This window comes from Nyctereutes procyonoides, unplaced genomic scaffold (assembly GCF_905146905.1).
Source record: "Nyctereutes procyonoides isolate TBG_1078 unplaced genomic scaffold, NYPRO_anot_genome, whole genome shotgun sequence".
In the NCBI taxonomy this organism is placed as follows: Eukaryota; Metazoa; Chordata; class Mammalia; order Carnivora; family Canidae; genus Nyctereutes; species Nyctereutes procyonoides.
The window spans coordinates 77,015,721-77,040,032 of NW_026575146.1; the positions used below are offsets into that span (position 1 = coordinate 77,015,721).

The 24,312-nt window shown below is 44.8% G+C and overlaps 1 protein-coding gene across 4 annotated transcripts; it reads left to right on the top strand.

Annotated features, from left to right (window-relative positions):
- The first annotated feature begins 471 nt into the window (after positions 1-471).
- ZNF229 (zinc finger protein 229) lies at positions 472-20,507 on the top strand. Of its 4 annotated transcripts, none has more exons than XM_055309816.1 (3): positions 472-497; positions 14,813-14,945; positions 16,496-20,507. In XM_055309816.1, exons 1-3 carry the CDS (start codon positions 495-497, stop codon positions 18,715-18,717), a joined length of 2,358 nt encoding a protein of 785 aa, XP_055165791.1. In that variant the 5' UTR covers positions 472-494; the 3' UTR covers positions 18,718-20,507. The 4 variants fall into 4 exon arrangements, with proteins under 4 accessions (XP_055165791.1, XP_055165792.1, XP_055165793.1 ...); XM_055309817.1 differs by having other exon boundaries at positions 14,813-14,939; positions 16,496-20,506; XM_055309818.1 differs by lacking the exon at positions 472-497 and adding an exon at positions 11,607-11,674 and having other exon boundaries at positions 14,813-14,939; positions 16,496-20,506.
- The last annotated feature ends 3,805 nt before the right edge of the window (positions 20,508-24,312 follow it).

The window sequence follows — 24,312 nt, forward strand, 5'->3', positions numbered from 1 at the left end:
TTTTTTTTTCCTTTTATTGTATTTTTCTTACCAGTGATCATGCAGTGCTTTTGAAATTAAATTATATATAATATATATTTCGTATATATAAAATTTACATCAAAACATCAATTCTTTATATCCCCTGGTGATGGGAATATGGATTTGTTTGTTGGAGCGTGTTGTCAGATTTTCTACAACCTGAACACGTTAGCAGCGAGTAGTAACTGTTTTTTAAGGAAAGAGAAAAAAAGGTGTAGTTAGTTATGCTCCAGAGCTGAGCGCCAGCACACCACACGTCCTCCCGCAGGCCAAAGTACAGCTGCTGGGCCTCCGCCTTTCACCTGCGCCTAGGGCGAGGCTCCAGGTGTACGCTCCTTTACGCCACCCTCTGGATTCTAAATAAGACCGGGCGTGGCGCAGAGGATTCTGGGAAATGTAGTCTGGGCCCACCCCCACCTAAGTTGCCCACTTCCGCTTCCGGCCACCGCAGCGCTGCCGTAATTTCTTCTGCGATGGTGAGTAGGTTATGGGACGTGGGGGCTTCTTGGAGGTCTTCGCTCCGGCCGCAGGGGCGGGGGCCGGGGTCTCTAGGATCTGGGGGGGAGAGGCGAGTGGCGGAGGTCAGAGCCAGGGGATTTCGACAGCTCCACGCGGCGAGGGAGAGGCGTGAGGAGGTGGATGCGCTGGGCATCCCGGGTTGGGATGGGGGGCGGGGCTCGGCCCGGCAGCGCCGGGCGCCCCCAGGCTTGGAAGGAGCAGTTCGAAGTCCGCAGCGGTGGCTTCGAGACGGGCATCGCTCGGTTTGGGAGACTCCGGTCCAGGCAGTCTCGGATTAAATCTGCCGTTCTTTCACGGTAGCCGCACACCCGCTTCTGTAGGAAGTCTGTGTCAGACTTCTCTGTGAAGTCCTTTCCATGAAGAGCTGCAGAAGTTTATTTTTCACGTTCTGTATGTGTTCCCTTGGGAATTATTAAGCGCCGTACAAGTTTTAAGCGATTATTTTGCTCATGTAGTGGTCCTAGGTCTCTGTTGCAGCTCCCGAGGCACATGGGTTGAATTCCACTTCGTCACACAGCATATTGAGAGTCACCGCCCTCAATTCAAATATTTTTTTAAGTAGTAGACTTTTAATCCATATGGCATGAATTTTTGTGTATTTTTTTAAAAGATTTTATTTATTTATTCATGAGAGACAGAGAGAGAGAGGCAGAGGGAGAAACAGGGTCCATGCAGGGAGCCGGACGTGGGACTCGATTCCGGGTCCCCAGGTTCACGCCCTGGACCGAAGGCGGCACTAAACCGCTGAGCCACCGGGGCTGCCCTTGTGTATGATTTAAGGACGGGTGCACAAGAATTTTCCAGTTGTTCCAACTCCATACGTTGAAAAGACTCTTCTCATTGAGCTATTTGTCCATTGTTGCCAATACCACTATTTCTTGATTACTGTAGCTTTAGAATAAATCTTAGAAGGAATGAGTCCAAATTTTGTCCAGATTTTTCCTTTATTGAGTATCAGGATTGTTTTCGTTATTCTAGGTGTTTTTTCATTTCAATGTAAATTTTAGTATCAGCACGTCAAATTTTGCAAAAAGATTGAGATTTTGATCGAGATTGCATCGGAGAGAACAGATAACCTAAAGGCTTTAATTGCATGAACATGGTATATTTGTAGGTATATATTTAGGCATTTAAAAATTTGTTTAGGGATCCCTGGGTGGTGCAGCGGTTTGGCGCCTGCCTTTGGCCCAGGGCGCGATCCTGGAGATCCGGGATCGAATCCCACGTCGGGCTCCCGGTGCATGGAGCCTGCTTCTCCCTCTGCCTGTGTCTCTGCCCCCCCCCCTCTCTCTGTGACTATCATAAATAAATTTAAAAAAAAATTAAAATTAAAAATTTGTTTAAAGGGCAGCCCAGGTGGCTCAGCGGTTTAGCGCTGCCTTCCGCCCAGGGCGTGATCCTGGAGACCCGCGTTCGAGTCCCACGTCCGGCTCCCTGAATGGGGTCTGCTTCTCCCTCTGCCTGTGTCTCTGCCTCTCTCCTCTCTGTGTTTCTCATGAGTAAATAAATAAAATCTTAAAAAATAAAAATAAAAAATGTTTAAACATACACTGCTATATTAGTTTTAGGTGCATAATGATTCAGCAGTTCTGTACATTGTTCAGTGCTCATCAAGATATATGTATTCTCATTCCACTCACCTCCTCCATGGTTTGTTCTCTGTGTTTAAGAGTCTGGCTTTTTATCTCATTTTTTCTTTGTTCATTTGTGTTTTTTCTTAAATTCTACATATAAGGAAAATAATATCATATTTGTCTTTCTCTGATTCATTTCACTTAACATTATACCCTCTAGGTCCATCCGTGTTGCAAATGACAAGATTTCACCCTTTTGTATGGCTGAGTAATATTCCATCGTATATACAAATACCACATCCTCTTTAGCCATCCATCTGTGGATGGACACTTGGGTTGCTTCCATAATTTTGCTGTTGTACATAATGCTGCAATAAACACAAAGGTGTGTATCTGTTCAAATTAGTGTTTTTGATTTCTTTGGGTAAAAACCCAGTAGTGGAATTATTGGATCATATGGTATTTCTATTTTTAATTTTTTGAGGCACCTCCAGACTACTTTCCACAGTGGTTGCACCAATCTATATTACCAGGATTCCTTTGTCTCTGTATCTTCATAGACACTTGTTACTTCTTGTCTTTTTGATTCTAGTCATCCTGAGAGGTGTAAGGTGATATCTCATTGTGGTTTCAATTTGCATTTTCCTGATGATGAGTGATCTTGAGCATTTTTTCATGTATCTGTTGGCTATCTAATTGTCTTCTGGAAGCTACAGTGAATGCAGGCTTGTAGATGAGGCCTACAGCAGGAATGGCATGGCCTGTCTGAGCCCCATAGGGAGGGAGGTCCCCTTCTTGGTAGTAGGAGTGGATTACAGGAAGGCTAGATTACATTCAGCTGGGGTTCAGAGATTTCTCCCTGTTGTATGTTGGGATTGTGAAAAAACATGTTCTCTCCTGCCTCTTTTTTATTTCATGGCCTTGCCTTCTTGGGACTGTTCCTTTCTCAGAACTGCATAGAAGAGAAAGGAGTAGCCCTTGGTCTCTTGACATTAGAGCTCCAAGTGAGTAGAATTTTGATTTCTTACTGTTTTATGGCAATGCCAGCTCTTTTCCCAGACAAGACTCTCCTTTCTGGACCTTACTTTTCATACCACGGTCTTGACAAATGCCCATACAAGCCCCTCAGCCATGGCTGCCTCCCCACCCCCACTACCCCAAAATGATTTTTTTCTAAATTTGGGGGAATTTCCTGATGTCTTGATTTAGTGTACTGTCTCCCTGGCTTGTAGTATTGGTTCATTTAGTCAGTAAATCACTCAGGCTTACTCTGCTTCAGGACTGTGCTAGGTGGAGGGAAGAAATAATTACAGTAACTATAATGGTGTGTATTATTTAAGTGCTTATTGTTTGCCAGTTAGGCTAAGGGCTTTCATTGCTGTATCCCTAGTACCTAGGATAGTGCTGGGTATAGGGTAACCTGTCAAATACTATTTAATTTGCTCAGCAACTTTGTGAGGTAGATACTGTTAGTCCCATGTTACAGATGAGAATGCTGAGGTGTTCTAACTGGGAGTCAGGGCCTTTGCACCTGCACCTCCCTCTGTACTCTTCCTATCCCAGATCATTGCATGGCTGATTTATTTTCATGCAGGCCTTGGAGACCGTCCTCGACAACCTGATTAATGTTGTCCCTCCCACACCTGCCACCTGTGTTCTGTCCCAGAGAACTTATGTTCTGGTTGGTAAACAAGAATCTGTCACGTTGGTCTTACTTTCTTCATTGCCCTTTTTGTACTCAGAAATCACCTTATTTATAGATTTGTTTACTCACCAGAATGCAAGCACTGTAAGAAGTATCTTGTCCATCTTATTTGCTCCAGTGTCCGCAGTGTTTGTTATAGTCCCTGAGGTGGGATGCTGAATGTGTCTTTGTGCCTGTATTCCTAGGTTAGTGCTAGGATGAATGAATAACAGCAGTGATAGAGGTTGGCTAAGGATTTTGTGTGCCACGTAGTAGGCTATGAGCTTTATTCAAATAGGTATCCATGTATATATGTGTGAAAAAGACAATTCTTTCAACTCTTTGAGTAAGAAGTACTGTTTTCACTTGACAGCAGAAAGAACAGACTCGTTCAAAGATTTGTCTCTCTTCTAGTGTTAACACAGTTACAAAGCAGCTGAGCCAGAACTTACACCCAGGCCGTTTGACAGCTCCAGTATTGAGAGTCAAGACCTGCAACGTCCCAACCCTGCCTCTCGTTTTACTCTCTGGATTAAAGCGCCATAATTTGCCTGTTTTCCTTTAACTTTAATTCCAGACTCATATTTGATTTCCTTTCACCTGCGCGTAGTTATTCATCTATTCCTGTTATTTCTACCTTTGTAATGTCTCTTATTCCCATTACCCCTTTGTCCCACTGTCTGCGTCACCAATTATATTGATCATCCTCTTTCTTTCCCCAGTGTGAGCTCCATATGGCAAAGGAGTGTATCTTTCTTTAAACCTAAGCACCTGACACATAGTAGAATGTCAGGGAATGTGTTCCCAGCTAGAATGTAGCTGCTCAAGCACGGTCCTTGCCTGCCCTGATCACCACTGTGTCCCAGCAGATCCAGCATGGTCCTTAGCACATAACTGACGAAGTGAACGCATGGCAGAAGAAAACCATTCTGCTCCATTGCTGGCATCAAAGAACCCAGGATCCAAGTATCAGCAGGCTGAGTTCACTTCAGTCCCAGTTTCCTATTTAAATATGTATTGGGTACCTATGTTGTGCCCGGAGCAGACTAAAATCCCAGCCATCGCATTCTCGTGGACACAGGAAGATAGTAAAAAAGAAAAACAGATAGGTTAGGTGATAAATTTCATGGGAAAAATGAAGCAGGGAAGATGCTTTGGGAGGGCTAGAAGAGGGGTTTGCAGTAGTAAGAAGGATAATTAGGGATGAATTCAGGGAAAAGGTGATGATATCACTGGAAAGGTGGTGAGTAAGGACCCAAAGGAAGTGAAGGGTCTGTGATACTGGGGAAAGGGAACATCAGTGAAGGCCCTGAGGCAGGCACAGTCCTGGAGGGTCCAGAGGAGCTGAATTTAAACTTTTTTTTTTTTTAATTTTTATTTACTTATGATAGTCACAGAGAGAGAGAGAGAGGCAGAGACACAGGCAGAGGGAGAAGCAGGCTCCATGCACCGGGAGCCTGACGTGGGATTCGATCCCGGGTCTCCAGGATCGCGCCCTGGGCCAAATGCAGGCGCCAAACCGCTGCGCCACCCAGGGATCCCGAGGAGCTGAATTTAAATGGCTTTGGTCTGAAGGACAATGTTAGAGATCTGACCCCTGCTCTTTGTCCTCCACCTCGGAGGTTAGTAGGTGGTCCAGTGTTCCACGTTTGCTTCAGACAGCAGTCCCTTGTGCAGGGCAGTGCACAAACTGGGAGACAGGGAGGTGCTTGCCATAGTGGACTACGTAGAGGTCTGAGGGCAAAGTGGAGATGTGAGTTCAGGAAATATCTTATAGTGGGCACCCCAAAGGTATGTACCTCTCTGAACCTGCCCTGTGGCTCGGGTCTCAGGAGAAAGCAGATCAGGCAAAGAAGGGAAAGGAGGGAACTCACCGTCAGTGTATTTACATTACCTACTGACTGGCTCCGAGCTGGTTCCAAGAGTTCTGTTTGTCTCTGCTTCACATCCCATTGATAGAATTTGTAAAATGTGTCCCATGTGCCAGGCCCATGCAAAATGGAGAACATGAATAAAGAGAAGGGCCCATTCCCTTGATGATTTAGAGATATCTCTCTCTGTGTGTTTTTAAAAATTCATTTATTTCAAAGGGAGAGAGAGTGAGAGCGCATGAGTGCAAACAAGGGGTGAGGGGCAGAGGCAGAGAGAGAATCCTGAAGCAGACTCCCTGCTGAGTGCAGAGCCTAACACAGGGCTTGATCCCAAGACCCCGGCTGAGATCATGACTGGAGTTGAAATCAAGAGTTGGCTGCTTAATCATCTGAATCACCCAGGCACCCTGATGATTGATTTATTTATTTAAAAAAAATTTTTTTTAAAGATTTTATTTATTTATTCATGAAAGACACAGAGAGACACACAGAGAGGCAGAGACACAGGCAGAAGAAGAAGCAGGCTCCATACGGGGAGTCCGATGCGGGACTCGATCCTGGGATTCCAGGATCACGCCCCAGGCTGAAGGCAAGTGCTGAACCACTGAGCACCCAGGGATCCCCCACCCCGATGATTTAGAGATCTTAACAGGGCAGCTGTTTTAAAGGTTGCAAGCCAGTAACCTAAAGTGGTTCAGGGTCTGAGTGACTAATTCAACTTGGTGGTGGCAGGAGAAGGATTCACTTAGAAAAGGAGTCCTTGAACTCCAGTCCATGGGCATAATGCAGGGGTGTTCATGAACTTGAGAGGGAAAAAATATACACAAGTTGAGTGAAAATTAGCATTTCTTTTAGTTATGAAGGCAGGTGACAAACTATAACAGTATCATCAGAACCCATGGCTCTGTTATCCATGTAAATCATAGATATTTTTATATTATAGTTGGTACAGATGTTTTAAAATATTACTTGCTCATTACTATTTTGAAAATATAGTAGTTAATAAATTCTTAATATTTCATGTGTAAAAGAAAAGCACATCCCTGGTGTTTTATTATTTTTTTAATGTTGTATTCTAGTGTAATTAGGCTTTAAAATAATCCTGTGTGTTGTTGTTTTTTTTTTAAGATTTTATTTATTCATGAGAGACACAGTGAGAGAGAGGCAGAGACACAGGCCGGGGAGAAGCAGGCTCCATGCAGGGAGCCCGATGCGGGACTTGATCCCAGGACTCCAGGATCACGTCCTGGGCCAGAGGTGGTGCTAAACCGCTGAGCCACCCAGGGATCCCCTGTTTGTTTTTTAATGCACTTACAATGTTACTCTGAGTAAGAGTCTGTGAGTATCATGCCAAAGGAGGCTGTGGAACAGAAAAGATTACAAACCCTGAGTTAGAAGGCCATTGCTAACCTGTGTCTTAAATTACAGAATCTTTGAGGACGGAGATTTTAAGTTTATGTATGTATGTATGTATGTATGTATGTATGTATATGTATGTATGTAATCTCTACATCAAACATGGGACTTGAACTAATGACCCTGAGATCAGAGTACCATGCTCTTCTGACTGAGCCAGCCAATACCCCCAGGACAGGGATTTTTAATCATTTTATTTCCTCAGTGCTCACAGTATCACCTTAGTAAAGCTTTCACACTCTAGATTCTCCTTCACAGAACACAGGGCTAATGTGTTGGTAGCATCTCCACCCTTCTGTACGGCTCTGTGTCTCACTGTGACTCTACTGCTGCTAGGCCTTCCCAGCGGAAACTTCTCAGACTGTCCACAGCCATCTGCAGTGTTCTTGGCTCTGTGGACTGTGAGTCCTTCTGGAGCAGGGATGATGAATACAGCGACTCAGTAAGCGTCCACTGAATGAGTAGTATCCAAAAGGTGTGCATCCAGAAGGGAGACCCAGAGCTCTGGGGTCCAGAAGAAAGGACTAGATCAAGTCAAGTCCCCCTCTTGAGCCCAGAGGTCCCTGGAGCATGGGAACGAACCAGACTTGGAACGTGAAGGTGGAGACAGGTCCTCCCTTTGGAGCCCAGCTAGCCATCTGACACTCCCTTGTCAGAGCTTGGAGAACCTCAAGAATGCAGAAGGCCCAGATCTTCTGCTTCTCTAGTTTAAGAAGATCAGAGGAGAGCTAAAATTACTGCCACCCTGGGAAAACCTAGAAGGGACCATGGAGACTTGCTTGGACCTTGAGGCCCGGGGAGAGATGTGAGAGCTCAGGAGGGGAGTGTGGTGGGAGAGTTGGAACCAGGTGTGGAGAGAGGAAAAGTGAGGCGGAGGAGAAGAATCCAGCATGTGAAGCAGCAGACATTGCTAGGGTCCTGGTAGATGGTCTGTGAGCCCAGGCAGGGGCCACCCCTTCTCATGGCTAGATGGTCTGTGAGCCCAGGCAGGGGCCACCCCTTCTCATGGCTTCCTTCTCCCGCAGCTGTCCACTCTCAAGCCTCAGCCCTTTCTCAGGATGGGGAGGACAAGACCCAGTTTCAGGTGGGTTGAGATCTCTTTTCTCTCCAGAAATGACACATGAGGTGTCAGAGCGTAAAAATATCCCCCTCCCTTGGGAGAAGAGATGAGAAAACAGTGTATTGAGCAAGTAATGGCATTGCTCATTGCATTTATCCACAAAGTAGCTATGTGAGAGAGATGGTAGAAAGGAAGAAACGAGTGAGGAATCCTGGACTTGAACCCTGGTCAGTATGGCTGTAATTTGCCATTCCCCTCCTTGTTCTCCTGCCAATCAATAATCATTTCATCTAAAGGCCTGAGCCTAAATCATACAGAGAGGTGATGCTCAAATAATGAATCTTTCTCTGCCTGAGCTTTTCTCCTCCCTGGGACGTTTTCTCTGATTTCTTTACAGAGGTCATATTCTCCAGGTAATACACCCTACTAGTACCCCAAAGTTAAAAGAGAACATACTAGAGTCACCTGGGTGGCTCAGTGGTTCAGCGTTTCTGCCTTGGGCTCAGGTTGTGATCCCAGGGTCTTAGGATCAGTCCCCCACAGGGAGCCTGCTTCTCCCTCTGCCTATGTCTCTGCTTCTCACTGTGTCTCACAAATAAATAAATAAAATATTTTAAAAATCATATTAGGGGAAAAAATGCCATCTATGACAAAATTATAAATTATAATCTTTGTTTTTGAAAGAGAGGTTGAAATAAAGACCCAAACATTCTTAGGAAGGAAGAAAAGAAACACAAATGGCCTATAATTATATGAAAACTGATCAACTTCTATCAGTCAAGGTAGTACAGATTGAAACAAGGTACGATTTTTTTTTTTTTAGCAGACAACCAAAGATTTGAAAGATCAGAGCTCAGTGTGAGCTGAATGGAGAAACGGGTATATTGCACAAAATTGCAAAAGATATTTTTAGCCTTTAGTTCCACATATGTTTGCTCCAATATCCCCCAGTCTAGAGGTTCATTCCAAATCAAAGCAAGTGTTCACAGAATAATCATTGCAGTGTTGTTCATAACAGCAAAGGAAGAAAAAAAATGTAGCGGAGTGGACTCCATATCCATCCTTTGGGTTGATGTTAGATTATTATAGTTTCATTTGTTATCTTGTCTAGATTTTGTGCTGCATCTAGTGAGATAAAGTGGATGAAGCTATTAGGATGTAGAAAGATATGCGCGCGCATGCTCTCTTCTCTCCGTCTCATACACATCCACACACAGTACATACCTGCATATGTGTTAACATTTTTTTTGAATCAAAAGAAAAAAAGCAATTGTAAAATTTTAGCTACCTATTTTTTTTCAGCACATGCGAGATTCTTTTATAAAGCTTTCTTTTTTATGGAAAAACATTATGGAAGAATTTGGAAGCTTAGTCACTTTTTTTCAATATAATTTTAAATATGATTGGTGAACTTGCTCTGAGAGCTGAAAATACCGTTAATTACTGTCATTACCTTCTTCTTTTTTTTTTTTTAAAGATTTTATTTATTTATTCATGAGAGAGGCAGGGACACAGGCAGAGGGAGAAGCAGGCTCCCTGCGGGGAACTCAGTGCAGGACTCCATCCCAGGAACCTGGGATCACGCCCTGAGCCAAAGACAGATGCTCAATCACTGAGCCACCCAAGTGTCCCCGTCATTACCTTCTGATTTGTCAGCATGGATCCCCACAGTGGACTTGTCTCAGTTGTGTATATAGAAGTCGTTGTCTGCCACCTGTCATTTTTACCCGTTTCTTCATTCCTGGCTTCATTTTGATTTATCTGTTGGTGTGCTTAATGTCATTCCCCAATTTGCATTTCCCAGAGAAAACTTGTAGATGCCGTACCCACTGAGCATTCCCATGCTGAGAAATGTCTGTTGCCTTTATGCCCAAATGGCAAATTGCCTGAGCTGAAAATTCATCATTCATACCTTGAGAACTGGTCTTCAGTCTTGTGCTGGCCTTTTTTCTCATGGCCTCTCCATTCATCTCCTGGTGAGCAGAGTTTATTCTGGGTTCTTAGTTACTTCAGCAGTTTTTTTCCAGAAAGGTCTGTTGTGTTTATACTTGACAGCGTCTTGGCTGAGTGTCATTTTCAAGGTCATACCTTAACTATCCTTGCTCTGCAGTCTTTTGGCATTAATTCTTTTTCTGCCTAGATGTTACTACTATGACTATTACTGTTAGTAATAGTTACTATTATTTTATTCATTTGGTCCTACTGGAACTCCTGTTATTAAAGGTATAAATTCTGGATCTGCCTTCCCTATCCTTTAATTTTTAATCTCCTCTTTGGTTTCCATCATATTCCAGGAGGCTCTCCTTTCCACTGCTTGTGCTTCAGTGATGTTCATTCTGCTGGTTAGCTCATCTCTTGAGCTTTCATTTTCCCATAATCATAGCAGTGATTTTTTTTTTACACTTCTAAGAATTCTGATTAAATCTGAGGGGGGCAAGATTTCCCCCAAGGCTTTATCAGTACTAAACATTTTTGCTAATCTTATAGAGGAGGGGGTGTGGCTAAGACCTTCCATGTCTTTTGCAGCTCCTCACACAGTAGGTACTGATGAGCACCTTCCCTATGTTTGCTGTAGTTGTATTTTCTCATCTGCAAATTCCTTATGAAATGCTTTTGCCCATTTTTCATTAATGAAAGGTGCTCTTTCAAGAGTAGGGTTGTTAACTCGCCTATCAAAAGTGTTACAGTTAATTTCTCTCAATCTTGACTTTGTGAGGGGTGAGTTGACCATGTGGAAGTGTAACATTTTCACAGTTAAATGATTTGTTAGTTCCCTTTTGAAAATGTGGTTTCATGTCCAGCTGCCAAAGGCTTTACCCATTCTAAGCCTAACCGAAAAGGCACCTAAATAGTTTTTATTTAAAAATGTTTTAGGGGTCAGGGCACCTGGGTGGCTCAGTTGGTTAAGCATCTGCCTTCAGCTCGGGTCATGATCCTGGGGTCCTGGGATCGAGCTCCATATCAGGCTCCCTGCTCAGCAGGGGAGTCTGCTTCTCCCTTTCCTTCTGCCCCTGCTCATGTGTACTATTTCTCTCTCAAATAAATAAATAAAATCTTAAAAAATATATGCGAATTAAAAAAAATGTTTTAGGGGCACCTGGCTGGCTCAGTGGTTGAGTGTCTCCCTTTGGCTCAGGTCGTGATCCCAGGGTCCTGGGATTAAGTCCCACATTGGGCTCCCTGCAGGGAGCCTGCTTCTCCCTCTGTCTATGTCTCTGCCTCTCTCTGTGTCTCTCATGAATTAATAAATAAAATCTTTTTTAAAAAATTAAAAAAAATAAAAATGTTTTAATCTCTAATATGGCTGTTTTTGTAAGTGGTGTAAGGTTGACATTTATTTGTTTTTAAGATTTTATTTATTTATTTATTCATGAGAGACACAGAGAGAGAGAGGAGAAGCAGAGACACAGGCAGAGGGCAAAGCAAGCTCCATGCAGGGAGCCTGATGTGGGACTTGATCCCGGGACTCCACGATCATGCCCTGGGCTGAAGACAACACTAAACCGCTGAGCCACCTGGGCTGCCCAAGGTTGACATTTAATTTCATTTTCTTCGAGATGGATAGCCAATCATGACAGTGCCATTTATTATATTTATCATTTATTTGCAAGTCAAGAAGTACTACTTTTATCATTTATACATTTTTGAACATATTTATGCATATATATGTATATTTAGTAGTATGTTATGTATACAGAGGAAGAGAAAGAACAGTTGATTTAGCTTTCCTCTGATGGGGCCGTTCCTGCATTCTGTACTCTGGTCCACTGAGTTACTTGTATGTCTTTGTATTGTTTTACTATTCATATTGAACATATGCTTTTGAAGTTCAGGAGTTGCTATTCTTCCTTTTTCTATTCATTCAACATTTGTCAGACACTTACTATGGGCCAAACATTGTTCTAAGCCCTGGTGATATATCAGGGAGCAACATGGCTAATACCCCTGCTTTCATGGGGCTGGCATTCTAGAAGATGGAGACAGGTAGCAGACAGTTTAGAAACAAGATTGTCACTCTCAAGTGTCTTGAGCAACGTAGGCAGGTTGAATTGAGAGAAGATTTCTTCAGTCATCCAAGCAAAGGATGGTGATGAGTTGGATTAGAGAGGTGGAAGTAATGATGAGGAGAAACAGATTTGAAGTATACTTTGGAATAATAATTGGCAGAGTTTGTTGTGTGTGTGTTTTTTTTTTAAATGAATTACATCTAAGGAATAAGGAAAAGGAAAGAATCAAGGGTGCCTTTAAGGTAGATGGTACTTGTGTTTACCCACACCAGGGAGATTAGAAGAGAACTATTTGAGAGGAAAGACTCACTTCAGTTTGGGCTGTTTCTGCTTCACGATACCTTTCAGACATCCAGGTGGTAGTTGAGTAGGCAGGGCTCGGTGTAGAAGGCATAGCTGGATATAGATTTGGGAGTTAGTGGCAGGTCCACATCTGTTTAATTGTCCGACTGGCTGCCTCTGGCCCAACCTTTCTCCCCATCGTTATGCTGCCTCTAGTCTTGGGGTTGATCTGGTATTCTGCTCAGAAATGTACTCTGTCGGTGCCACTCCTTCTCCAGAATGGGGAGGTCGGTTCCTTTGGTTTGGCCCTTCTGATCTCGTTGGGGCGGCAGGATAGCAGAGTGGTTTCAGCATGGTTAGCCAGGCTCCCTGACTTCAGTCCTGATTCACCACCACTTATTAGGTATATGGTCTTCGACAAATAACATTCGCTTTCTGAAACCGCAGTTTGCTCATCAGTGGAGTGGAGATAGTGCTAGCAGCTACCTTGTGAGTAGTTACTGATAACAGCAGATGAGAACGTTCCGATACTCCAGAAAGTTCTCACTTTCCGTGAGTTCTGAGAGGATTGAGATCAATCATATAAAAATACTTAGGCTAGAGCCTGCTTTACAGTCATTTTTCTATAAGACGGTATTAATGTCATCTGCTTTATAGACTCATTTCTGGTCCCCTGGTGACACACATCTTGGCCTTTACAGGACTGCTGTTAAAGTACAGTGCCTCTGCAACTAGGTTCTGTGTGTTCAGCTTGAACTAGACCTTTGTCTCTAACCAGCTGTGTGACTGTGGCTGGGTTACTTCACCTTTTGGTTCATGCAGGAGTCTCTGAGACCACCCCCATGTTCAGGGATTTTCCAGGACCCAGGGGCTCAGTTGTTGTTTTATTCATGGCTAAGACTTGTTAGAGCAGCACACCTGGTTGCACCTGGCCTCCTCCAGACCTCACCCCATATACCTTTTCCCTTTGCTGATTTTGCTTGGTTTTTGTTTTTGTTTTTGTTTTTTGTTGTTGTTGTTTTTTTTTTTTAATTTTTTTTTTTTTTTATTTTATTTATTTTTTGATAGTCCCAGAGAGAGAGAGAGAGAGGCAGAGACACAGGCAGAGGGAGAAGCAGGCTCCATGCACCGGGAGCCTGACGTGGGACTCGATCCCGGGTCTCCAGGATCGCGCCCTGGGCCAAAGGCAGGCGCCAAACCGCTGCGCCACCCAGGGATCCCTGTTGTTGTTTTTTAAAGTTGTAGCTGTGAGTGTGATTATGTACTGAGTCCTATGAGTCCTTCTCGTGAATTGTAGAACTTGGAAGTGAGCTTGGGGACCACCAGCACAAGCCCCATGGAAGCAGGGCTATTTTCTTCCTTATCTCTTTAATTCCTGTGTCTAATACTGTCTTATAGGTACTGAATATTTATGGAATGAGTAATATGTTGACAAGCATGCATTAAACCTTACTATAGCTACTTCAACTTCTTAAAACTGTATCCAAGAATTTGGTGAAAAAGTTAAGTATGTATAGAATCACAGCTCAACTTGTACCTTGTAATACCTTGTTACAGCTGTTCCAGGGACAGGCCAGAGGTAAAGTATAAGTCTGAAAGCCCTTACATGCACTTGTCTCCCTCTCAAGAAGGCATGCCACAGTCTAAGTGAAGACAGTGAAGCTATCACAATATAGTCGATCACCGTGTTTCAGGATTTACAACTGCTGTCCATTGTTTTCCTCAGTGGACCAGAGCAATCTGCTTAAAAACCTTGGGCCACGGTTCATAACTGAGGATGACACAGTGTGATTTGAAACTCTGCAGTTTGAGGTGCTGCTTTAGAGGCCTCATCTGGTTGTGGACATGGTTACGTAAACATATCCATTGGTCACTTCTGTTAAGTGCTGACATGGAAGCCTGTAAAAGGCGTGTGTGTGTGTACACATACGCGTGTCTGTAGGGGGCTGCAGGCTAGGGCCACAAAGAGCAGGATTCGCCCAGCTGCTGATGGAGGGGTGAATGGCTGGTTGGTGAAGAACAGTCACTCTGGCAGAGAGGGTGATTTTGGGGTATGTGCAGACATGCTCACTCCTAATGTTAGGTTGTGTGGGAACAATTATTTCAGAGGAAAAATGTGATTGAAGCATTGCAGTTTGATGGAATTGCCCTCAGCAGTGCTCACACTGAGCAGAGAGTCGTGTTCCTTGCTTTGCTCGTTGGGTAACCATGGACGATTGGTTGGTTAGAATTGACATTATTGGCATCAGACATCAACAAAACTAAATTTGACCTGCCAGACTGAGCAACTGCCTGCTTTCTTGCCTACTTTCCTTAGTGACTCTGAGTTTACCTTTCACCTGGTGGGTGTTTGTGTTTCACGGTGTACCATGTTTTAGGAGCCATTGACCTTCAAGGATGTGGCCGTGGTCTTCACTGAGGAGGAGCTGAAGCTGCTGGACCCTACCCAGAGGAAGCTGTACCGAGATGTGATGCTGGAGAACTTCAGGAACCTGCTCTCTGTGGGTAAGGGTAACGTCTGGGTAATGGATGCTTACCTTAATTGGAGTGTTCTTGTTCCCTGGGGAGAGGGCGTTTTTTGGTCTTTGCATACAGATTCAGTCCTCCCTTTTTTAAAAAGAACAACCAGTTATAAAGAAGTTTCACTTGGCCAATCTTGAGTCCTTTATGTGTCCTTCAAAGGCTTGAATGTTTTGGGATTTGGGCTACATTTTCTATTTTTTGCATCTCAAGAATGTGCTTAATTAAGCCTTTTATTTTAGAGCAACAACCTTCCAAACCTGGTAAGATACCCACTTTGGAAAAAGGCAGAAAGACTTAGGTAACAGAGAGAGAAAGTCCCAGAGATGCACACCCAGGTGAGAACCATGGAACTTGGAGTCCTGAACAGGCAGGGAGGAAGGGAGCTTGTCATGTAAAGGCCCCTTCTGACCCTTAATCCAGCCTGTAGAAACTACATACTATTGTAGGTGATTGTTCTACGATTTCATTTTTGCTACTCCGTTCCCACCTTCTCACAATTTCTTCATGCTTTTCAGACAAGGACATACCCACAGTGACCAAGGGGTACCTGGACTTGCCTCCCTCTGATAAGAACAGCCACGCAGTGTAAGACAAGCCAGTTAACTCCTCTATCCTACTTATACCCATTTAACCCGTTTAACCTATATATCCTACAAGTGCTCAGTTATAAAAAGATACATGTGATTTCAGCCCCTGAAGGTAAAAGTCACCCATTAAGAACTTCAAAAAGCAGGGACAGATTTTTTTTTTTAACTTATCTGGAACTACATAGTAAACATGACAATCTGAAGACTTGCAGTCAGTAACAGGGATATGTTGGGTATTTTTATGCCTCTGTACCCTGTATCATGTGGATTCCTACCAGATATGCTCCCAGAAGACTGGGACACAGCTGGTACACTTTGGAGGATTTGCTGCTTCATTCGTACCCCCGGGTTCAGCTCCTACATGCCCAGAATTAGAGTCACTCTGGGAGAGAGCACTAAGTATGGCTCTAAAACCCAACTTCTGTGTTCGACACCTCGCCTACCCCTACTTCACAGAATGGCAGAGTGACCGCACCAGGTTATTCATCCTCTCTGTGCCTTGGGTCCCTCATCTGTAAAGCAGAAATGGTAAGGATCCTTATCTCCATGTTATTCTGAGGGTGAAAGGAGTTAATGGGTGTATATTGTCAGCATCTAGGGAGTATTATGATAATGTTAGATATTATTATTTATAATTAGCAACAATGGCAGTAAGTGGAGAGGTGAATTTTCTCAGCAGAAATCTGTTCTGAATTTCTTTCTCTCTTGGCAAGTAGATGATGAGATGTAGTTTGGTATAGTAGGATCATACTCACATTTAGCTTCAAAACTTATTAATGAGAACGTTGTCTTTTTTTCAGACACAAAAGAAGTGCCCTGGTAGTGATGATACATACAGATGATTTTGCTCTAGGCTGTTTACCAGTCTGAGCCTGAAAACCTGACTTGGCTTGAGATCCCTGAACCAGTCTTGTATTTGTTCTCATCTCTGAATTGTCTTTCACCCCATAGGAGACAAGAATGAAAATGTCATGGAGTATATTCAAGAAAGAGAATTAAAGTGCCTTTCCTACAGAGAGCTCTCCTACTGGAAAATCTGGGAACAGGTCGCTGGTGAATTAACTGGGAGTCAGGACCATAGAGTAAATCTTCAAGGGAAAAGTTCCCAGTTCTCAGAAGACACTTCTCCCACCCAAGGGTGGCCAGGAATACCCACTCGGGGTTCACCAATGGATAGTTTTGTGGCCAGTCTTCAGGGACCCGTTGGTTCAGAAAATCAAGAATTTCCATCCTGGAATGGTGTAAGCCTGGTATCTGTTCAAGATTCTTGGATGAAAGCCTTTGTGAATGAGCCATGGAACACTGGAGAAAGGTGTAAGAAACTCGACAGGCAAGATACAGTATGTAAACCTGAGGGGGACAGTTACAGCTTCCACTGGATATCGCCTTGTTGCAATGACCATGGATTACCTGAAAGAGAGAGACCGTGTAATTGTGATATGTGTGTTAAAAAGTCGATTCTTCATCGCCCCGACTCCCAAGAGGATGACTGGAAAAGACTCGAATGTGGAAATGGCTTCAGGGGAGATTCACACTTTCCCACTCATCCAAGAGGGCCCTCGAGAGAGAAACCCCATAAATATGAGTTTGGTCCAAGCCTAAGGCCTACTGCCCGTCTGGAGAGACCTCAAAGGACTCCCGCAGGCGAGAAACCCCCTATAAGTAAGGAGTGCGGTCGGGGCCGAAGGCTGAACCCACGAGGGCCCAGCCGGCCCCGGGCCCCTGCAGGGGAGATGCCCTACCGGTGTGAGGCCTGTGGGAAGGGCTTCCGGTACCAGTCGATTCTCCTTATTCATCAAGGGGTCCACACGGGAAAGAAGCCTTACACGTGCGAGGAGTGTGGGAAGGCGTTCGGTCGCAGCTCCAACCTGCTGGTCCATCAGCGGGTCCACACTGGTGAGAAGCCGTATAAGTGCAGCGAGTGCGGGAAGGGCTTCAGCTACAGCTCAGTGCTGCAGGTGCACCAGCGGCTGCACACGGGGGAGAAGCCCTACACGTGCGGTGAGTGTGGCAAAGGGTTCTATGCCAAGTCTGCGCTCCACAAGCACCAGCATGTGCACCCAGGGGGCAAGCCCTACAGCTGCATCCAGTGCGGGAAGGGCTTCACCTGCAGCTCGCACCTCAGCAGCCACCAGAAGTCGCACACGGGACAGAAGCCCTACCAGTGTGACAAGTGCGACAAAGGTTTCAGTTACAACTCGTACCTCCAGGCACACCAGCGAGTTCACACTGGCCAGCGCCTCTTTGAATGCGACGTGTGTGGGAAGACTTTCAGTTACAGCTCGGGGCTTCTCCGGCACCAGAGGCTGCACACAGGAGAGAAGCCCTACAAGTGCGAGTGCGGGAAGGGCTTCGGTCGCAGCTCGGACCTTCACGTCCACCAGCGGGTCCACACCGGGGAGAAACCCTATAAGTGCATTGAGTGTGGGAAGGGCTTCCGGCGGAATTCAGACCTTCATAGTCACCAGAGGGTCCACACGGGTGAGAGACCCTTCGTGTGCGATGTGTGTGGGAAGGGCTTTATTTATAGCTCCGACCTCCTTATCCATCAGAGGACCCACACAGGAGAAAAGCCCTACAAATGTGCCGAGTGTGGCAAAGGCTTCAGTTACAGCTCGGGGCTTCTCATCCACCAGAGGGTCCATACTGGTGAGAAACCTTACAAATGTGAAGCATGTGGGAAGGGGTTCAGGTGTACCTCAAGTCTCTACAAGCATCAGCGGATTCACACGGGAAAGAAGCCCTATACGTGCGACCAGTGTGGCAAGGGATTCAGTTATGGCTCGAATCTTCGCACCCACCAGAGATTGCACACGGGAGAGAAACCCTACACGTGTTACGAATGTGGCAAGGGCTTCAGATATGGCTCTGGTCTCCTCAGCCACAAGAGAGTACATACCGGAGAGAAGCCATATAGATGCGACGTGTGTGGGAAGGGCTATAGCCAGAGTTCACACCTTCAAGGTCACCAGCGGGTCCACACTGGCGAGAAGCCCTACAAATGTGAGGAGTGTGGGAAGGGCTTTGGTCGAAGCTCCTGTCTTCATGTCCACCAAAGAGTCCACACTGGTGAGAAGCCCTACAGGTGTGGGGAGTGTGGGAAGGGCTTCAGTTACAGCTCAGGCCTGCGAAATCATCAGCGAGTGCACGTAAGTGAGAAACCTGACAAGTAGGCGTGCGTTGAGGTGGAACCTGAACTTATTCACCTGGCTGCCAGCGCAGGAGGAAGACTTTGTGAACATGATGTGTGGGGTTGGCTGCAGTGGAGGCTGACCTGGTCACCATGGCCTGGTCTGCAGAGGAACGGAAGACCCAGAAGTTTGAGATATGGGAAGGGAAGACCCAGAAGTTTGAGAGATGGGAAGGGAAGACCCAGAAGTTTGAGAGATGGGAAGGGAAGACCCAGAAGTTTGAGAAGTGGGAAAGGAAGATCCAGAAGTTTGAGAAATGGGAAGAGCACTTGAGTTTCACAATTCCATCTCCAAGAGTCTGTCGCTGGGCAGACTGTCCTCAAAGAAGTATGACAGGGACCTCAGTAAAAATCATCACTCTCATTAGAGTCGGCCCAGGAGGGAGTTTTTTAATAAATAATATGAGTGAGAATGTATCAAGGGCAGGTTGTAGACATGAATTCCTTGTGGGGAAAGGGGAGGAATACGTACAAATGGGACAAATGTAGGAAAAGGTGGTCACTTTACCAAAACCAATATTGTGTGTACTTTTTAGATTGGTTTTACAAAAATTGAAAGATGATGTTACCATTGGTTGAGGGAGGCCAGTTGCTTTTAGAAGACCAGCAACAGTTAGAGGGAGGGTCCCCTCTCTTGGCAGGTCTGGATGATGTGTCTCCATCACGTTTTTTTAATCACGTTGTGGTGAATGTTTTATCCCCTAGAGATAAACTTCTCTCTTGGAGAGGTTGTACTGAACTGCAGGGCCATTTCATTTTAACAGGTTGTTTTGTGTAAAATAGGCTCTCTGCCCAGCATGGAGCCCATCGTGGGGCTTGAACTCACGATCCTGAGATCAAAACCTGAACCAGGATCGAGTCAGATGCTTAACTGACTGAGCCACCCAGATGCCCCCTCATTTTATCAGCTTTTAAAAACAAAACAAAACAAAAAGCTGATTGGCATTGCATTGAATTTACAGGTTAATTTGTTTTATTGCTATCATGAGTATAATACTTCTGCCCTATTTCATTTTATAGTGTTTTTAAACAGGTGAGACAAATACTAGAGCATTTGAAAAAATCAGAAATACCATTTTAACTTGTCAGAATAGCCGTGGTAAAATAGCCACCACAGAATTTATTGATAGGAGTGAAAAAAAGTCTTTAGAAGGAATTTGTCAGTGTCTCAAGTTTAATTTGTATAGTCTTTGAAGTGGCAATAAGTATGTAGTAATTGATACTTGGAAGATAATTGCACATGTGGAAAAAGATGTATGCATATGGCTGAGTTTCTTAGCATTTTCTTACTATAGAAAAAAAGATGTTAATACTCCAAGTGTAATAAGTTAAGGCACATGTAAATGAGTGAAAATCACTTAAAATGTTCAAGTACACCTACGTTGACATTGAAGATTTCCCATAAACTATTTTGTGAGCCAGGAAAGTTGTAGAATAATTTTACTATGACCCTGTTTTGTTAATAGTTTTTTTTGTGTGTGTATGTTTATAGAGAGAGAAAGAAAAAAAATTATGAAAGGTTAGTATGATAACTGCCTATCTCTAGTAAGTGGGATGCAGGATGTGTAATATATTCGTGTACTTTTATGTGTTTCACTTTTTAACAAAGAGTATATATCAATTTTATAGCAATAGTAAAGCTATTTTTTAAAAAATTAATCGGATGGAACAGTGCCTTATGGTCAAAGATCCATGTCATAACCTCTATAATTTTGTTGTTGCCTTTTCTTTCTACTGTTTACTTAGCACCTACTGCCAAATATACGGTATGCAATGAACTGAGAAATTTGTGACAGATACTTTCAGAGGCTGCATAATTTTTGTTGGCTTGGTCAGAAATGAGGGTGGTCTGGATACTTGGGAGGAGCTTTGGTGCTTCACACTGCATCCTGGCCTCCTGGGACCTGCACTCCCAACCATGGCTTCGTAGAGGGCAGTACACCTCCGTGTGTTCACTCTACTCTGACTTCCTCATCTGGGAGACAGGAGACCTGGGGCACTGTGTGTGTGGGCTGAGCTCCTCTCTGCTGCCTACAGGAAGGTGGGAAAAGGGCCACTTTCTATCTAAATGAATAAAGAACATGTCTGGGGGTCAGAAGCAAAGTGGCGATAGCTGAAACAGTTAGCTTTCTGAAGGGGCCTGGAAAAAGATCTCCAGTGTTTTGTGAAAAAGCAGCTGCATCGTTCCAGTCGTGGAGTGGGTTTTATAGCCAAAGAACAAATGTAGACACCATCCCTGCAGGTCAGACTCTCAAGGTTTGTGGTTGAAAAGTTCACTAAATGGATTTCCAAAGAATGATGGCAGATTCTTTTTTTTCCCCCTGTAGTTTTATTTATTTATTTTTAAAGCTCCAAAATTTGAAAATTTTTTTGTTTGTTTAGTTTCAGGGGTAGAATTGCATATAACAGCCAGTTCTCATTATATCATATGCCCTCCTTAATGCCTGTCACCAACTTAACCCCGGTAGTAGAAGATGAGGTCAAAAAGGAGAGGCTGAAAGGGAATAAGTTAACTCAGATATGGAAGATTGACATAGTTATTGCAGTTATTATCAAGGCATTTATTAAACATCCTCCTCCATCCAATAGACTGTTTTAAGATCTGCCAAAATTAAGGGTGACTCCCATCTCTGTGGCAGATCTTACTAGATTTTAGATTTTTTTTTTTTTTAAGATCCCGATGAAACAAATGTGAAGGGCTAGGCCAGAAGAACTTCACTGTCCCCTTTATGTGCCATGAGTTGCAACACCAAGCTGTATAGCTGGATATTAAACTTCAGCTCCTGCCCACTGCTTGGTGGTGGGGGCTCTTCAATTATCTGCCTGGTTTAGGACCTGGGCTGGCAAAAAAGAGAGTATGTTCTCACCCGTTTTTCAGTCCTTTCTTCCAGGCCAGAACTGTGGGCCTCTAGTGAAATAATTATTCAGTTTTCTTACTCCATGAAGGCACAAAATAAGATATTTTAACAGTAATCTTAAAATGCAAAAAATAAGTCCCAACGGGGGAGGCTTCTCAAAGGGAATATAAAAACTTTCCATGTCTTCGTGATTTGTGGAAATATGTCTCATATAAGACTCCCACCTACCCAGACTCGTGCTGACCCCTGATTCAAAACGGAAGGCACTGGTGGTTGATTCTGCTTCTCTAGAGAAAGGGAAACATGATGGGACTGTCAGCTCTCTAGTGCGGAAGATTTTCCAGAGTGTCTTCAATAGAAATGGAAAAGGTATTTAAGTTTTACTTGAAAAATTGCATGTTTATGAAATTAGTATGTCCGCAGATTAAGAACCTGTAAGGGTTTTTCATTAGAATGGGGGAGGCAGCCGGGTTGCCCAGGTAGTGTTAAGCATCTGCCTTCAGCTCAGGTCATGATCCTAGAGTCCTGGGATCCAGTCCAGTGGTGTTGGGCTCCCTGCTCCGTGGGGAGCCTGCTTCAACCTCTCCCTCTCCCTCTGCCTGCCACTCCCCGTTTGTGCTCTCTAATAGATAAACAAAATCCTTAAAAGTAATAATTAAAGGGGGTCCCTGGGTGGCGCAGCGGTTTAGCGCCTTTGCCCCAGGGCGCGATCCTGGCGACCCAGGATCGAATCCCACGTCGGGCTCCCGGTGCATGGAGCCTGCTTCTCTCTCTCTCTCTCTCTCTCTCTCTCTCTCTCTCTCTCATTCTATGTGACTATCATAAATAAATAAAAATTAAAAAAATCAAGACCTCAAAAGTCCTTTAAAAAAAAAGTAATAATTAAAATGGGAATAATTGCTCATTTGCGGGTGATAGGATATTGAATCTTGCCCCTCCTTTATATCATGGGCAGAGAATGATTTGTCTTAATTATTGTTAACATTTCGCTTATTTTATCACTATTCGGATTGTTATTACTGTTTTAGATAAATGGGCAGAGCACAGGTGGCCGGGCAAGAGGGCCACAGGTCCCCAGGCTGCCACCCCTACCCCACGTGCGGTTTCTACGGCGGCGCAGGGGCTTCTGGGGATTGTAGTCCACAGGCTTCTCGCGCCTGCGCTGTGGGCCCGGGAGCTCGCTGTGGGCGGCATTGTTCGCGGCGCTGAGGTGAGTCAGGCCGGGACCGCCCCCCCCTTCGGAGGCGTCCCGAGCGAGGAGGGGGAAAGGTGCGTGTGTTGCTGGGACCCGGCCCTATCGACGTGTGGGAGGAGTTGGAAGCGGGGACTGGTGGCCAATGGAGGAGCCTCCTGGGCGGGGCGGAGTGTCGAGGGGGCTCGCCCGGCATTCCCTGGGAGGAGGTGGGAGGACTGGAGCCGGGTTTGGGGGAACTGACTCCGGCAGCGCCTCTGCAGGGATAGGGGCTGTGCGTCCCCGCGTCGGGGTTGCTGTCAGTCTCGGAATGTGCGTCTCTGGCCCGGGACCCGCACAGGAGGGCTTTGGCTCAGATTTGAGGGTTAACGGTTTGGGCCAAGCATCCCCTGACTGTGGAGAGGGATTGGCTCCGGCCGTCATCCCCGAGTGTGGGAACGGCTTGGGCTCCTCATTCCTGGCCTCGCTTGGCTCAGCAGCCCTAGATGCTCTTGGATTCTGAAGTTTGGGATTTGGCAGCTTTCTCTTGAGTCTTGGATCTCCGAGTTTGGGACTTGGCAGGTCCGACCCTAGGGGGGCATCTTTGTTACCCAAAACCCATCTTTGTTCACTTCTTGGTGGGTGTTGAGGCAAAAGACACAACTAAAGCCGGATTATAGGAAAAGGAAGGATTTTCCTTGCTACAAGTAAAGGGGACCAGGGGGGGTATTTTCCAAAGCAGGGTCTCCTGGAATAACAAAACTGGGGAAGTTTTAAGCTAATGGCTCATACATATTCATGAAGGGGCTTGTGTGCAATGAGAAATTCAGCCTGGAATTGGGGGACAAAAGTCATCATCCTAAGGTAACAGTCCAGGTCTAATCAAAGTCATGAGGGCCGGCAAGGGTCAGCATCATCAGTTCTCTGGCTCCAGTTGGTCTGGTATCTCGGTGCTCAAGGGGCTTTAGATCCTAAAAAGATAACTCAAGAGTGTGCTTCCCCTCACTTCACTTTTGAATCAGCACCGTTGAGTTTACCATTGATTGATTGTCCCTGATCTGAGCAGGCTATCTCCAGCTTGATAGTGACTGTTTATTCTTATACTCTTAAGTTCCTTTAATTAAAAAAATATTTTATTTATTCATGAAAAGCACACAGAGAAAGGCAGAGACATAAACAGGGAGGAGTAGGCTACCCGCGGGAAGCCGGATGCGGGACTCGATCCAAGGACCCCGGGATCATGACCTGAGCCAAAGGCAGATGCTCAACCACTGAGCCCCGCAGGTGCCCCTTTTTTGTTCCTTTAAATTACTAACTACTGAGGTCTATTGTGCAATTTCAACATATCCCAGGAAGTTCTGTGAGGAAGGTGCTTTGGGCAAGTAGTGCCAGTCAGGCTTAGATCTCAAGATGGCCAGGACCTAGAATGACTGAACTGACTTTTTTTTTAAAAGCTTTATTATTATTATTATTTTAATTTTTATTTATGATAGTCACAGAATGAGAGAGAGAGAGAGAGGCAGAGACATAGGCAGAGGGAGAAGCAGGC

Excerpts from the sequence above, each read along its gene's own strand:
- ZNF229 (XM_055309816.1), top strand. Across the intron at positions 14,946-16,495 it reads CCTGCTCTCTGTGGGTAAGG|GAGACAAGAATGAAAATGTC; the intron begins GTAACGTCTGGG and ends TTCACCCCATAG.